Consider the following 15,283-nt stretch of genomic DNA (forward strand, 5'->3'; position numbering starts at 1 on the left):
ATCTGAGCAAAAGTCAGTCAAACAAAGCAGAGTTGAAGATAATGCCACCTAACAGACGTGAAGTTGAAGATATCCTTGAAAACAGAGAGTTCATATTCTCAAGGAAGAAGTGATAGGAGTTAAGTGGAAAGGCATTGGTGATGAAAAAATCAACTATATTTTTGCGAAAGATAGGCAACCGTTCATGGACAAAGTTGAAGTGTACCTAACGCCAAAGTCTATAAGGACGTCAATCGAATAAGTGAGGGAGTGTCACAAGCTAAGCTTGTTTAGGGCATTACGCTTGCCTATGACCGCTTGTCTCGTGTGCTGGGATAGGTTTCCATAATGTAAATACTAGTGTAGGGTTATTTTCTACTTGTAACACCCCGAACCCATAAACCCGGGTCCGGTGCGTTATACCTGATAAAATCCTGATAATCTATAATTCAAGACATACGCAGCGGAAAGCATAAACATAATCTCCATAAACATAGTTCTACAATACCAACATTCCATAGTACCAGAGTTTGCTATATCCTAACTAAAAATCCATAAAATTTATCCATCACCTGTATTTTCCATAGATACACAATACTCCCAAAACATTTCAGTATTTTCACATTCATTCCTTACTTAATATCCTTAAAACATAAAGACATAAAACATAACATATACATCCCCAAAATATTATTAACATATACCCTTTCTCTTTACAATCCTCAAAAGGCTAAAAACCCTCGAGCTCTCTAAGCCCGACCTCGAGGATGTCCTGAAAAAGAAACATTTATATTCGGGTGAGACACATCTTAGTAAGGGAAGAATATATACATATTAAAACAGCGTATGGCTAAGATGAGGTAGATAGATATCATTTTAATTACATTTGCAAATCATTAACATAACTATGAAATCATTTTCTGAACTTAAGCAATCACATGTAGAGATTTAGCCCATGAGATTACCCAAGGATAGGGGCGATTACCTGCCTATACAAGTAGCACCCCTCTGCTCTGATACATTTGGTAACTCGAAGGTCATAATTGAAACATACCAGGGCACTCACCTTACTTAGTAAGCCCTTAAGTATTAAATTGATCTCGTACTCACACAATTCAAACAAAGGTTTACCGGCGAAGGCCCCAAGGATAGGGAAATCTACCTGTCCATACAAGTAGGTTCCCTCTACCTTAATACGTTATGCAGCTACTGCCACACCTGAAGCCACTAGCGCACTCGCCTTTCTCAGTAAGCCCCCAAGTGAAAAGTACTCCTCGTCCAATCATAACATGTTCTACGTACATAGGTACTTCTAGTATCACAATACTTTATTCCTTTCTGTCATTACATTTATACACATATGTTCATGTTCATAGCTAAAGCATTGCATTTCGTTTCACTTTAAGTGACTCTTTCCCATTTACTTCGTTCACATTTGTCATTTCATTTAATGGTCATTCCATTGTCATTTCATTGCATAACGTTTTCATTTCATTTCTTCGTACTACAACTGGTCTTTAGCCATCATCAGTTAGTCCACATAGAAATGCGTTAGAATCTGCTACTGTTAGTCCACATAGAAATGAGCTAGAATCTGCTAACATGGCTGTCTTTCAGTTGTCTTACATTTACATGATTGCATTTAACATATACAAGCAACATTGTCTATATCATATTTTATTCTCATTACTTTACTTGCTTAGCCTGCATCTCATACATTTAATATATATATTTGCACAGAATCTCATGCCACACAATTTAACAGTAATTTCATACATATTCCTGTAAAATAGGCCAACCCACATTTAACATTTATATGCTGAAAATTACATTTTCATTTCTTACATAAATTCCTTAGAAAATTACTTTTCACTTTCATCCGTTTACTTTCACATATACATAGCTATATAAGCATTCCTAGGCTCAGAAAATATGGTTTTACATGGTTGGCATTTTAAATCCACATAAAAACATATATATATATATATATATATATATATATATATATATATATATAAAACACATAATCCGTTTTACTTCTTGAAAAACCTGATTTAATACATAAATTTCCCCCTTACTTGACTTTCAAATGACGCCTCTAGGATCCCCGAACTGATATCCACAGCGTTCACTTGGACCCTAAATCCAAAAATCCTAACTTAATTAAAATAAATTCCAATTAACTCAAATATTAAGGAAAACACTTATTTACTACTTTTTAGGCTCCAAGTAACATTATTCCTTAAGAAAATCCCAAAATAACTCACTTACCCTGATTTTGGGATGTTTTCCGATCCCCTCAAACGAATGATCATTTCCTACAGCCTTGCAGAGAACGATCCTACAAACCTCTTGGTTGTTTCGGATTGTCAGACTGGGTCAAATCTGGCCCAAAATCGAAGAGAGAAGGCTGGTAGAGCCGTTTTAGAGAGAGAAAGAGAGAGGAGAGAGAGTTCGTGAATTCTCGCTGGAAAATGAAGAAAACTTTATTTATAGGCAGGACTTCGTCGACGAGACACGTGGGTTCGTCGATGAGGCACTATAGAGACTTCGTTGACGAGAAGATACCTTTGTCACTGAAATTCAAAGTTCCAAAATATACTCTCTCGGGATTCCTTCGTCGACGAGGAACTAGATTCATCGACGAGCTTTAGAAGGACACTCGTTGATGAGGATAGGACATTCATCGACGAGGCTTGCTGTTCCTTCTAAAAATCCTTCCTTTTCCCTTATTATCCATTAATTCATTCCATTTATTGTATTTCCTAATTATTTTAAATTTCGGGTCATTACATTCTCCCCTCCTTAAGAAATTCCGTCCTCGAAATTTTACTATCTAATCATCCTTTTACATGACTTACATTCATTCGCTAACTACCATCATAAGAGCTTAACATGCATATCATCATATAAATCATTCAATCATTATTGATTAAATTAAATCATCTTATACCTGCTTCTTTGATGGCATCCTCCTCAACTTAGAGTGTGTACAATCGGGGTAGAGCACCTCTTTCAAGTGATATCTGCTACTTTCCCCTGTCCTGATTCTGAACAGATACCATAGGCATTGATTCTTGGTAATCTTTCCTGTGGTTCCCTGGCTTACCGCACCTGAAGCAATTCAGAGTGCCATACCAGCATTCGCCCCTATGTCTCTTATTACACTTCGGACATACATAGCCTATTACTTCCTTCCCTTTATTTGCTGATCCCTGACTGGCCTCAGACTGAAAACCAGATGGTACAAGTCTCTTCTTCTGCTTTACAGACTCAGTACTACACTGGATACTCTTTTCCAGCACCGAAGCCTTATTAACTAATTCTGAAAAATTATAAACCTGAAATCCAACCACCAGCTTGTAGATCCTGCACCTCAGGCCTTTCTCAAATTTCCTGGCTTTCCTTACCTCATTTGGGACAAAAAATGGAGCGAAATGTGACAATTCCACAAATTTAGCCGCATACTCCGCAACTGTTATATCCCCCTGAGTCAGATTGGTGAATTCCTCAATCTTTTTCTCTGAAAGATGAAGGAAAATACTTGTCAAAGAATAGCTCTTTGAATCTCTCCCAAGTAAGAGCTATCTTTACCACCCTCTGATCCTTTAGCAACTTCATAGAAAGCCATCAGTGCTTCGTCTCTCCTGTCATCTTGAAAGCGGCATAACAGACCTTCTGCTGGTCCGTGCAGTCGAGTACAGTCATGATCTTTTCTATCTCTTGTACTCAATTCTCTGTTGTCACAAGATCAGGTCCTCCTGTAAAGGCTGGAGGGTGCATCCTCATAAACTTTTTTGTGCTGTAGCCCTGTCCTGCAAGTGGACAGTTCTGTTCCTTTGGATCCTTCTTCATTTCTGCTTTAACTTGACAGATGATACCTCGCAGCACCTTAGAGGTATCTATTTCTTCCTCGCTATGGATCATTGAATCCTCCCTTCCTTCAGCCTCTACATTCTTATCGCCAGAGTCCATCCTGAAAATAGGACATAAAAGAGATAAGAATTCCATATTATAACCTTAAACAACATAATCATTAGATTAAATCTAATAAAAATCCAAAACCTCCATATAAGGATCAGTCTCACAATTCAGAAACAAAAACATCTAAGGTTTACCGTGGCTTTTTTGAGGTCGTCGACTGCTATAGAAAAATCCCATGAAATCGCCAACGTATTTTCGCATCTAAATTACAAAACAAAATCCTATACTTCCCAACATAAAACCTATTTCTCAATACCTAACCTATTCATCTCCTATTTTCATCCTAACTCATTCCTATACTTTGGTAAATCATTTCCTAAATTATCAAAATCCCAAAATCATTTATCTAATACCAAAATGTAACACCCCGAACCCATAAACCCGGGTCCGGTGCATTATACCTAATAATCTATAAATCAAGACATACGTAGCGGAAAATATAAACATAATCTCCATAAACATAGTTCTACAATACAAACATTCCATAATACCAGAGTTTGCTATATCCTTAAATAGAAATCCATAAAATTTATCCATCACCTGCATTTTCCATAGATACACAATACTCCCAAAACATTTCAGTATTTTCACATTCATTCCTTACTTAACATCCTTAAAACATAAAGATATAAAACATAACATATACATCCCCAAAATGTTATTAACACATACCCTTCTCTTTACAATCCTCAAAAGGCTAAAAACCCTCGAGCTCTCTAAGCCCGACCTCAAGGATGTCCTGAAAAAGAAACATTCATATTTGGGTGAGACACATCTTAGTAAGGGAAGAAAATATACATATTGAAACAGCGTGTGGCGAAGATGAGGTAGATAGATATCATTTTAATTACATTTGCAAATCATTAACATAACTCTGAAATCATTTTCCGAACCTAATCAATCACATGCAGAGATTTAGCCCATGAGATTACCCAAGGATAGGGGTGATTACCCGCCTATACAAGTAACACCGCTCTGCTCTAATACATTTGGTAACCCAAAGGTCACAATTGAAGCATACTAGGGCACTCACCTTACTCAATAAGCCCTCAAGTATTAAATTGATCTCGTACTCACACAATTCAAACAAAGGTTTACCGGTGAAGGCCCAAAGGATAGGAAAATCTACCCGCCCATACAAGGAGGTTCCCTCTTCCCTAATACGTTATGCAGCTATTGCCGTACCTGAAGCCACTAGCACACTCGCCTTTCTCAGCAAACCCTTGAGCGAAAAGTACGTTTTGCCCAAATCGTAACATGTTCTACGTACATAGGTACTTCTAGTATCATAATACTTTATTCCTTTCTATCACTATTCATTTGTACACATTTGTTCATGTTCATAGCTTAAGCATTGCATTTCGTTTTACTTTAAGTGACTTTTTCCCATTTACTCCGTTCACATTTGTCATTTCATTTCATGGTCATTCCATTTGTTTTCATTTCATTCCTTCGTACTACAGCTGGTCTTTAGCCATCATCAGTTAGTCCACATAGAAATGCATTAGAATCTGCTACAGTTAGTCCACATAGAAATGCGCTAGAATCTGCTAAAATGGCTGTCTTTCAGCTGTCTTACATTTACATGGTTGTATTTAACATACACAAGCAACATTGTCCATATCATATTTTATTCTCAATACTTTACTTGCTTCGCCTGCATCTCATACATTTAATATGTATATATTTGCACAGAACCTCATGCCACACAATTTTACAGTAATTTCATACATATCCCTGTATAATAGGTCAACCCATATTTAACATTTATATGCTAAAAATTACATTTTCATTTCTTACATAAATTCCTTAGAAAATTACTTTTCACTTTCATCCGTTTACTTTCACATATACATAGCTATATAAGCATTCCTAGGCTCAGAAAACATGGTTTTACATGGTTGGCATTTTAAATCTACATAAAAACATATATATATATATATATATATATATATATATAAGTAACACATAATCCATTTTAATTCATCAAAAAACTGATTTAATACATAAATTTCCCCCTTACCTGACTTTCAAACTACGCCTGTAGGATCCCCGAACTGATGCCCACAACGTTCACTTGGACCCTGAATCCAAAAATCCTAACTTAATTAAAATAAATTCCATTTAACTCAAATCTTAAGGAAAACACCTATTTACTACTTCCTAGACTCCAAATAACATTATTCCTTAAGAAAATCCCAAAATAACTCACTTACCCTAATTTTGGGATGTTTTCCAATCCTCTCAAACCAACGATCAGCTCCTACATCCTTATAGAGAACGATCCTACGAATCTCGTGGTGGTTCCGGATCGTCAAACCGGGTCAATTTCGGCCCGAAATCGAAGAGAGAAGGCTGGTAGAGCCATTTTAGAGAGAAAGAGGAGAGAAAGTTCATGAATTCTCGCTGGAAAATGAAGAAAACTCTATTTATAGGTAGGGCTTCGTCGACGAGACACATAGGTTTGTTGACAAGGCACTATAGAGACTTTGTCGACGAGAAGATACCTTCGTCATCGAAATTCAGAGTTCCAAAATATACTCTCTCGAGATTCCTTCGTCGACGAGGAACTGGATTCATCGACGAGTTTTAGAAGGACAATCGTCGACGAGGACAGGACATTCGTCGACGAGGCCTGCTGTTCCTTCTAAAAATCCTTCCTTTTCCCTTATTATCCATTAATCCATTCAATTTATTGTATTTCCTAATTATTTTAAATTCCAGATCATATCACTGCTAGTAGTTTCTTTGTATGCCAAATAAGGCAGTATGACTCCTCGGTCACTTTGATGCTTCCTAGTGCCAGGATAATATTTACTTAAAAACCTCTTTAGGGGAGGGTGAGTATTCATTAGTCTTGTAAAACTCACTAGCTATTGTCAACGTGTTTAGCCTACTTGCCTCCCTCGCTAAACACACAATGTCAACAGAGGTGTTGTTAATGAATTGCGTTGCCTCAATGTTTAGTGCTTGCTTGCCACTGCTTTCATGATTGTTTACCGTTTCCACTGCAATTTGATTGAATGCTATTGAAAGTTTTTCGTGGATGAATGTTGGTAAACGATAAGCTGGCTAGTAAAGTAAGAGTGCTTTAGTTAGCGCCGCATAACCCTTTCATAAAGGTGTGAAAATAGTTAGCTTGTGACACTATGCATCCATTCATCAATTTATTACAAATTAATTATTCAAAATTCTAAATTATATTATTAATTATCTCATCAACAAAAGGGCATGGTGATCAAAAATATGCAGGTTATGCTTAAAATTAAAGCTTTCCATCATAGTGATGCATAAGTGCTCTCCACGGTTAAGCAAGGTCTTGCTCTGTGGCTACAACCTGAAGCCTCGTTATTGGCAATCAAGTCAAAATTTTCATCTTGTTGAGCTTCTCTAGAGCCTTCACCTGCATCTTTATCTCCATCTTCACCTCTATTTTGTGATTCATTTGCATACAAAAAATTAAAAATTCAAAAAATTCCGACAAGAGTTAATCAAATTAAAAGTAGAAATCATGTAAAAGAGTTAAATAGGCAAAATTATGTAACAAAAAAATTATAAAAGGAAAGACTATAGAGATGGAGAAGCTCAAAGAATTTTAGATTTCACAGGTTTTTTCATTAGGAAATAGCAATCTAGTGCAAACGCCGAATGCCCAAACATCACTCAGGCATTTTAGATTTTTTTCAAACCATAGATAATATAACCAATTCAGATTTCATGAAAAATTAAAAACAAATAATAGTCGTAACCATGAAAATTGGGCATTGCAAGAAGAAGAAGAAGAATTTTGCCTTTAGGTTAAAATTGAGAAGGATGGTTAATGGAGTGGCGATTGAACACTTTTATATTAAGGTTCAAATTAAAGGGCAGGGGGGGGGGGGAGTGATAGCCCCATAGAGAAAAAGATGATTATTGGGGGAGGATAGGAGAATCGAATGTCTTTACAATATGTTTGGAGTATGAATTTTGGACCATGAATTTAAATTTTGATAGATTTGGATATATATATTAATATAATTTATATTACATCATATACAAATACAATGTGTTAAAAATATGTTTATTTTTATTCATTTATTGTGGCTTTTATCATAGCTGTTGGATCATCTCTAAAATCCAACGGTTGTGTGGTAACATATATATGTTTGTAAGCCATGGGAAAATATAGGGATTGCTTGTCATTTTGTACAAGAAGAGCTAGAGAGGGGGGGGGGGGGTTCTCTCTAGGAAGAACTTTTCTTCATCGGGTTGAAGGTGAAGGGGTGTATAGGGGATCTGGGATCGAGGAGAGATTGATCATATCTTGTAATGCCATCGTTTCATAGTGGATTTTTCTCTAGGTGCACACTCCATGGACATAGGCAACCTTGCCGAACCACGTAAAATCTCTCGTCTCCATTTTTTTGTGAATGTTCTTTATGTGATTTATTTTGTTGATCGGAAGATTAAAATTGCTGCGCGTCAACAAATGGTATCAGAGCACGGTTTTGATTGGGTGTAGATCTGATAGATTAGATCAGATCAAAAGAAATGTTTTTTTGGATTTGTAGTTTTTTCGTGGGAGCGCTCAAGATTAGAGCGGTTCGTTCAGATTGGATTGAGGTGCGCGAAGATTCATATTAGGTGCCGGAAAATTATTTTGAAAAATTTTTCAATTGAAGGAGGATCATTTTTTAGTTGAAGGTGTGAAAAAAAAATTTGGTAGAAAAAAAAATATTTTCACAGATGAAGAACATGATGAACAGTGCCAGAATTGGGTGACAGATCCGAATTCAGAATCGGGTCAGGTTAGAGCGCAGGTCGAGGTGCGAATACTCCATATGGAGCGTTGATGTAGAGACCCAAAGAATTATAGAAATTAAGTAAATAAAAGAAAGGAGAGAAAAGGATTTTTCAAAAAGGGGTTTCAATATGGTCTCGTCGACGAGTGCAAAGTGCTCATTGACAAACAGGCTTCTTGGGCTCATTGACGTGGATGCATGTCTCGTCGACGAGACATTACCAAGAGGGCTGATTTTAGGGCCTGAAATTCATCGATGAGGAGTAAGTGTTCGTCAACGAACTCCATTCATGGACTCTTCGACAAGGTGACGTGTCTCGTCAACGAATCTGTGTTTTATAAATATGTCAAACTCGGGTTTCAGTGAAGGAAAATTTCATGCAAGGGTTTCTCTCTCTAAAAACTCCTCTCCCTCATTCTCTCTTCATTTCTGACTTCAATTCTCATTGGTTCGACGATCAGAAGTTGCCACGCTACTCTTGAGAAGATTCTCTTCAAGTCTGCTAGAGTAGTTCATTGGTTAGGCCAACTTGGGCACTATCCCAAAATTTGGGTAAGTTGATTATTTTAAGTTTTATAAGGTATTTGATGTTTCTAGACTGCGAAAAATGCTTTAGATAGAATAATACTAAAGTTTTGTTGGGGGAAAATGTAATTTTAGGGTGTTAAGTTAGGGAACACACGGGTGTAGGCTTGGTTTAAATTATGGGTTTCTTAGTAAGTCATGCAAGGGGATAAATTAAGTCAGCATTTTTATAAAATTATTTATTATTATACAACATTTATTTTCAGGAAAATAAGTATGTTATAGAACTATGTTTGGGAATACTGCTGTTGAACAAGGAAATGATTTTAACACATTTTATAAGAAAATATGATTTCAGAACAAATTATGAGTTTATCAGGCTACTTACATTTGTGTGGCATGAGTATAATATTTCCATGAAAATTATGTTATTTTGAAATATTATGATTTTTCTAAGATAAGCATGTTATAGCAGTTTTCAGGAAAACCATAAAAACAGTACAAAAACTATGATTTTAAGAATATTATGTTAACAAGTGCAAGATTTTCATGTACAAGTACATCATGTTATGCTGGCGCCGGTGTTATGATTTTTATGTTATGATATGATGACATAAAATGCCGTAATTATGCATGTTATGTCAAGATTCAAGAAAATATTACCATGTCATGTTTTACCTTAAAATATGAAATTGTTATGTTCAATATCATGAAATGTATTATATGTTATCACAACCCGAATAGCTTAGTTTGGTTTCACGAAGTACGATATCGCAGCTGTATGTTCACGTTTACGTTTATGTTAGTGCTACGACACATCTTATGTAGAGTGTGGGAGATGACAGTCGATGTGGTTTTGGGGAGTGTCGTAGTTCCCCCGATAGTCCGGCACAGGTGGAACAGGCCCATCGTATTTACACTGTAACCGATGTTTGACTGTCGGCCAACCATTGCTAGGTCTTGCCTTTGAGTCGCACAACCCTGTCATGTGGGGCTAAAACCTGACGATAGCTGACTATCTATCTATCCTGGGTAATAATTCAAGTATGATAGATTTATATAAAATGATTTTTTAATACATGAATTTAGTATGTCAAGTTATGTTATGATAAATCATATTTTATTCAAATATGATACAACTATTTATACCAGATATGAATTACGTACTGTTTATGTATATAACATGAAAAAATACTCATGTTGCCACACACTGATATAAGTTTATCTTTCTTAATAAGAGGTGTCTCACCCTAGCATTACAAACATTTTAGGAAATCCAGGTAGGAGGGCGGATAGAGCTTTGTAGCAGTAGAAGAGGACTGAGCTACCCTGTTTGTAGGGTAAGTGGGTGAGTTAGGGTAAGATGGATTTTTGGGTTATGACCCTAGGATACTTTTTGGTTTTTTGGGATGTATGTATATATATATATGACATATTTAGTAGAACTCCGGTATGGTTTCTTGTGTTTTGTGGCATGTATGTGATTTTATGTTTTTCGTTGCGTGCTTAGGTATCAGAGTTGTATGACAGGTATATCCCTGGTACCTATGGGTCCAAGTTGATCATGACCTAGGTAGTTTAGCAGGTTATTAGAATTATTATAAATGTTATTATGTGGGGAAAAAAATAAATATGGAAAATAGGCAGATCGTTACAGTTTGGTATCAGAGCCTAGGATGTTAGGTTCTGTAGACTCTAGAGTGCAGCAGAAACAATACCAGAGTATAGGAAAAAGGATTTGAGGTTTTGCTCTGTAGTTAGAGGCAGGACTTCTGTGGTAGTTTTTGTATCTTTCCTAGGGTGACGATTTCAGGAAAGCCATAGTAAACTATTACCGAGTTGTGTTTCTGTAGTGTAGGACTGAATATTGAATTAAGATAGGGATGTTAGGGTAGAGGGGTATTAAGAGTTTTGAGTAGATATGTAAATTATAGGGATAGGGTTCTTAAGTCATGTTATTTGTCTTTTCAAGATGGACCCTGGTAGCAGCAACATGAATGCTGGAGGTAGTGGCAACGTAGGGGCTTTCAGCATTAGTCGCGGCTACTCTGAACAGATGCTGCGTAGTACAGGTCAACAGGTTATGATTGGAATTGTGCAGAATTTTAGGGGACGGAACTGGTCACCAATTGATCTGGGCTGCTCTATCGAGCAATTCACCTATATGAATCCCCCGACTTTAATAAGAAGGGCTGGTGCAATTACTGCGAAGGAGTGGATCTAAGAGATGGAGGGTATATTAGCAAGTCATTGTTGAGCAGACGAACATAAGGTGTCGTATGCTATTTTTAAGATGACTGGGGAGGTTAAGCGTTGGTGGATGACGACGAAGTTACTTGAGGAACAAAAATTAGTATTAGTGACCTTGATGTGGAATCATTTTAAAGAAATTTTCTGTGAGCAATACATTTTCCCTTCTATTTGGTATGCTCAGGCGGGGGAGTTTATGGATTTGAATCAGAGGAAGAGGCCTACGCCTCCTAGGTTTCAGGCGGGGCCTAGCCGAGGTCCAAGGAGGAAAGGTGGACCTAGAGGTGGTTAGAGACAGGAGATAGGGAGCTGTGAGGTTCAAGGCGGGCAGACCTATCCTGTTTGCCTGACATTTTAGAAAATACATAGGGGAGAATGCCGAGCAGGGAAGAACGTTTGCTACCAATGTGGTAGACTGGGTCATATAGCACGAGTTTGTCGTGCGAAACATATCATAGCATCCGTTCCTAGATAGCTTCGGGTTAACCCAGGTGTCTCGTGGAGGTCAGCAGCGAAATATTGAGCAGGTGTGGGTTTACCCGTTGGCATCGGGAGACGTTAAGGCTGTCGGAGACATTGTGTCAAGTACTTTTATTTTTTTACCATATAAGCTATTGTTTTTAATTTGACTCAGGTACCACTCATTCATTCGTATTATGGGAATATGTTTAATTATTTGGGATTGAGACACAGTTGTTGGATGTAAAGTTGTTAGTAATTACGCTGACTGGATTAGCAATGGGTTGTATCTAGTGGGTATTAGGAGAAAGTATCACTAATCGACCTTGTAGTGTTAGGCTTATGAGGGGTTCAACGTGATATTGGGGCATGGATTGCGGGCAGTTGAGTATGCCAGCATTGTTGCTATTAAAGAGAAGTAATCTTTAGACCCTTGAGTGAGTAGGAATTCAGATTCGTAGAATAACATGTGTGTGCCCCGCTACAGTTAGTGTTGGTTATCCAAGTGGAAAGGCTGATATAGACTGGATGCCTGGAGTATGTTGTGTAGATTCCGTAGACGTCAAACGAAGAATTGAAACAAGCTGATATTCTAGTAGTTAGAGGATTTCTAGATGTTTTTAGAGTAACTATCTAGCACCAATATTTAATGTATCCTATGGAATGACCCCTGATGAACTGAAAGAGTTGAAAGATCAGATGCAGGATTTATTGAATAAAGGGTTTATCAGACCTAGTGTATTGCCCTGGGGAGATTCAATGTAATTTGTGAAAAGAAAGACGGGTCTATGAGGATGTGTATAGATTATAGGGAAATAAACAAAGTAACAATTAAAAACAGGTATTCTCTACCACGTATTGACTACTTATTTGATCAGTTTCAGGGTACACATGTCTATTCCAAGATTGACCTCAGGTTAGTTATCACCAGGTGAAATTTAAAACTGAGGACATCTCAAAAATAGCTTTCAGAACCAGGTATGGGCATTATGAATTTCTAGTTATGCCATTTGGTCTGACGAATACTCCTGTTGTATTCATAGATTTGATGAATAGAATCTTTCACTAGTATTTAGACCAGTTCATTGTGGTTTTCATTAATGACATACTAGTTTACTCAAGGAGTTTTGAGGAGCATGAGGCGCACCTAAGGCTAGTACTTTTGATACTCAGGGAAAAGGAATTATATGCCAAGTTTAGAAAATGTGAATTCTGGTTAGAGAAAGTTGCATTTAAGGGGCATGTTATATCAGGGGATGAAATTTCTGTAGATCCCAGCAAAATAGAGGCAGTAGTGAATTGGGTCAAGCCGAGGAATGTACAGGAAGTCAGGAGTTTCTTGGGACTAGTGGGATATTACCATCAGTTTGTAGAAGGATTCTCAGCATTGTCAGGGTTTTTGACACGACTAACCAGAAAGAATGTCAGGTTTGAATGGGACGACAATTGTGAGTGAGCAGAGCTTCCACGAATTGAAACAAAGGCTTGTCACAACACCAGTATTGAATATTCCATCGGGAGGTGATGGTTAAGTGATCTACTGTGATGCATTTTTGAGGGGGCTCAGATGTATATTGACGCAGCAGGGCAGAGTGGTGGCATATGCCTTCAGACAATTAAAAGAATATGAAAAGAATTGTCCAACTCATGATTTAGAATTGGCTGCAGTGGTTTATGCATTGAAAATTTGGAGGCATTATTTGTACGGCGAAAGATGTGAAATATTTTCAGACCATAAAAGTTTAAAGTACTTTTTCACGCAGAAGGAGCTGAACATGTGGCAAAGAATATGGTTAGAGCTCATCAAGGATTATGACTGTACTATTAGCTACCATCCAGGTAAAACAAATGTGGTGGTTGATGCTCTGAGCCAAAAATCAGGTGAAACAACACAATTAGCAGTAGTATTCAGCACTCGATCCTGATGGACTTGAAGAGGCTTGGCATGGAGTTAGTAGAAAGTGATCACCAGACATTTATTGCCAACCTAGTGGTGCAGCCTACCCTACAGGAGAAGATTAAAGCAGCCTAGAAGAATGACGCAGAGTCGATTATCGCAACGTCCCGGAGCGCGGGTGCCCTAGGGTAGCAAACTAAAGATTGTGGTTTAAATTTTTGGGAAAAATGGTGTAATGGAGTCGCCACTAACCTTTTAGTGTGGTTAGAACACTTAATTACTACATAGTTAAGGTAGAATGGGTCTGCGTTACTAAAACCAGGATCGGGAGTTCGGTCACGTGAGGGGAAGGTACGAGCACCCCTTACGCGCCCGTTCTTACGAACGATACCTAATTAATTATGAAATTATCCCAAAGTAAATTTAAAAAGCCTTTTAGATTACCCTTTTTGTGAATTTACAAATACACGTATAAAATAAATAAATCATACAAAAATATATGTAATATATATATATATTCCCTCAAAACAAAAGGTACGTGAAGTCCAGAAGCTCAAACCCCTTTTTTGAAATCATAGGGAAAAAATCGAGAAAATATCTTATGAAAATAGCTCCTAGATTTATTTTCAAAATTTAGAGAATTTTCATAAATAATTTAAAATATTTCCAAAATTCTCTAGGAGGTTTTAATACGTAATAATAGGATAATAAACCAAAATACTAAACTAACACAATACATATAATAATAATAATAATAATAATAATAATAATAATAATAATAATATTAATAATTATACATATACACTAAAACACATACCAAAATAAATGATAAAATACCATAATACTATATGTATTAGGACACTAAAGATACTAAAAAAGGTAATACCATATACATAGTGCAATGCTATAATACTAAACATATAATATACTAGCATAATACTAAAATGCTAAACTTACCATAATAAATAATACCGTATATATTAAAATACTAAAATTATCATAATAATAAATGCTATATATGTAATATAAACTAAAATATTGAACATACCTTAAAATTGAACGCTAAACTAAAATACTAGAGATACCTTACTACTAACGTACTAAATATACTAAAATACTAAACACCATATTACTAAGTATATCAAAATATTAACCGTAACCAAAATATAAAAAATATAAATCAACTATATAACCCTAAACATAATAATATGTAAAAGCATGATAAAAAAAGAAAAAAAAATATAATAACAATACCACCTTAATAAGGTGGGACCGCGATGGGTCAATAAGGTGGGATCGCGATGGGTCAATAAGGTGGGACCGCGATGGGTCAATAAGGTGGGACCATGACGGATCAATAAGGTTGGATCGCAATGGGTCAATAAGGTGTGACCGCAATGGGTCAATA

At 36.6% G+C, this 15,283-nt stretch overlaps 1 protein-coding gene across 1 annotated transcript; it reads right to left on the reverse strand.

Annotated features, from left to right (window-relative positions):
• Positions 1 to 3,008: 3,008 nt before the first annotated feature.
• LOC131145879 (uncharacterized) lies at positions 3,009 to 3,610 on the reverse strand. The gene is made up of 2 exons (XM_058095057.1): positions 3,574 to 3,610; positions 3,009 to 3,502 (listed from the first exon to the last, which is right to left on the reverse strand). Exons 1-2 carry the CDS (start codon positions 3,608 to 3,610, stop codon positions 3,009 to 3,011), a joined length of 531 nt encoding a protein of 176 aa, XP_057951040.1.
• Positions 3,611 to 15,283: the final 11,673 nt, after the last annotated feature.

Source organism: Malania oleifera, chromosome 13 (assembly GCF_029873635.1).
Source record: "Malania oleifera isolate guangnan ecotype guangnan chromosome 13, ASM2987363v1, whole genome shotgun sequence".
Lineage (NCBI taxonomy): Eukaryota > Viridiplantae > Streptophyta > Magnoliopsida > Santalales > Ximeniaceae > Malania > Malania oleifera.

Excerpts from the sequence above, each read along its gene's own strand:
- LOC131145879 (XM_058095057.1), bottom strand. The coding sequence starts at position 3,610 with ATGGCTTTCTATGAAGTTGCTAAAGGATCAGAGGGTG. Across the intron at positions 3,503-3,573 it reads TGCTAAAGGATCAGAGGGTG|AGAAAAAGATTGAGGAATTC; the intron begins GTAAAGATAGCT and ends TTCATCTTTCAG.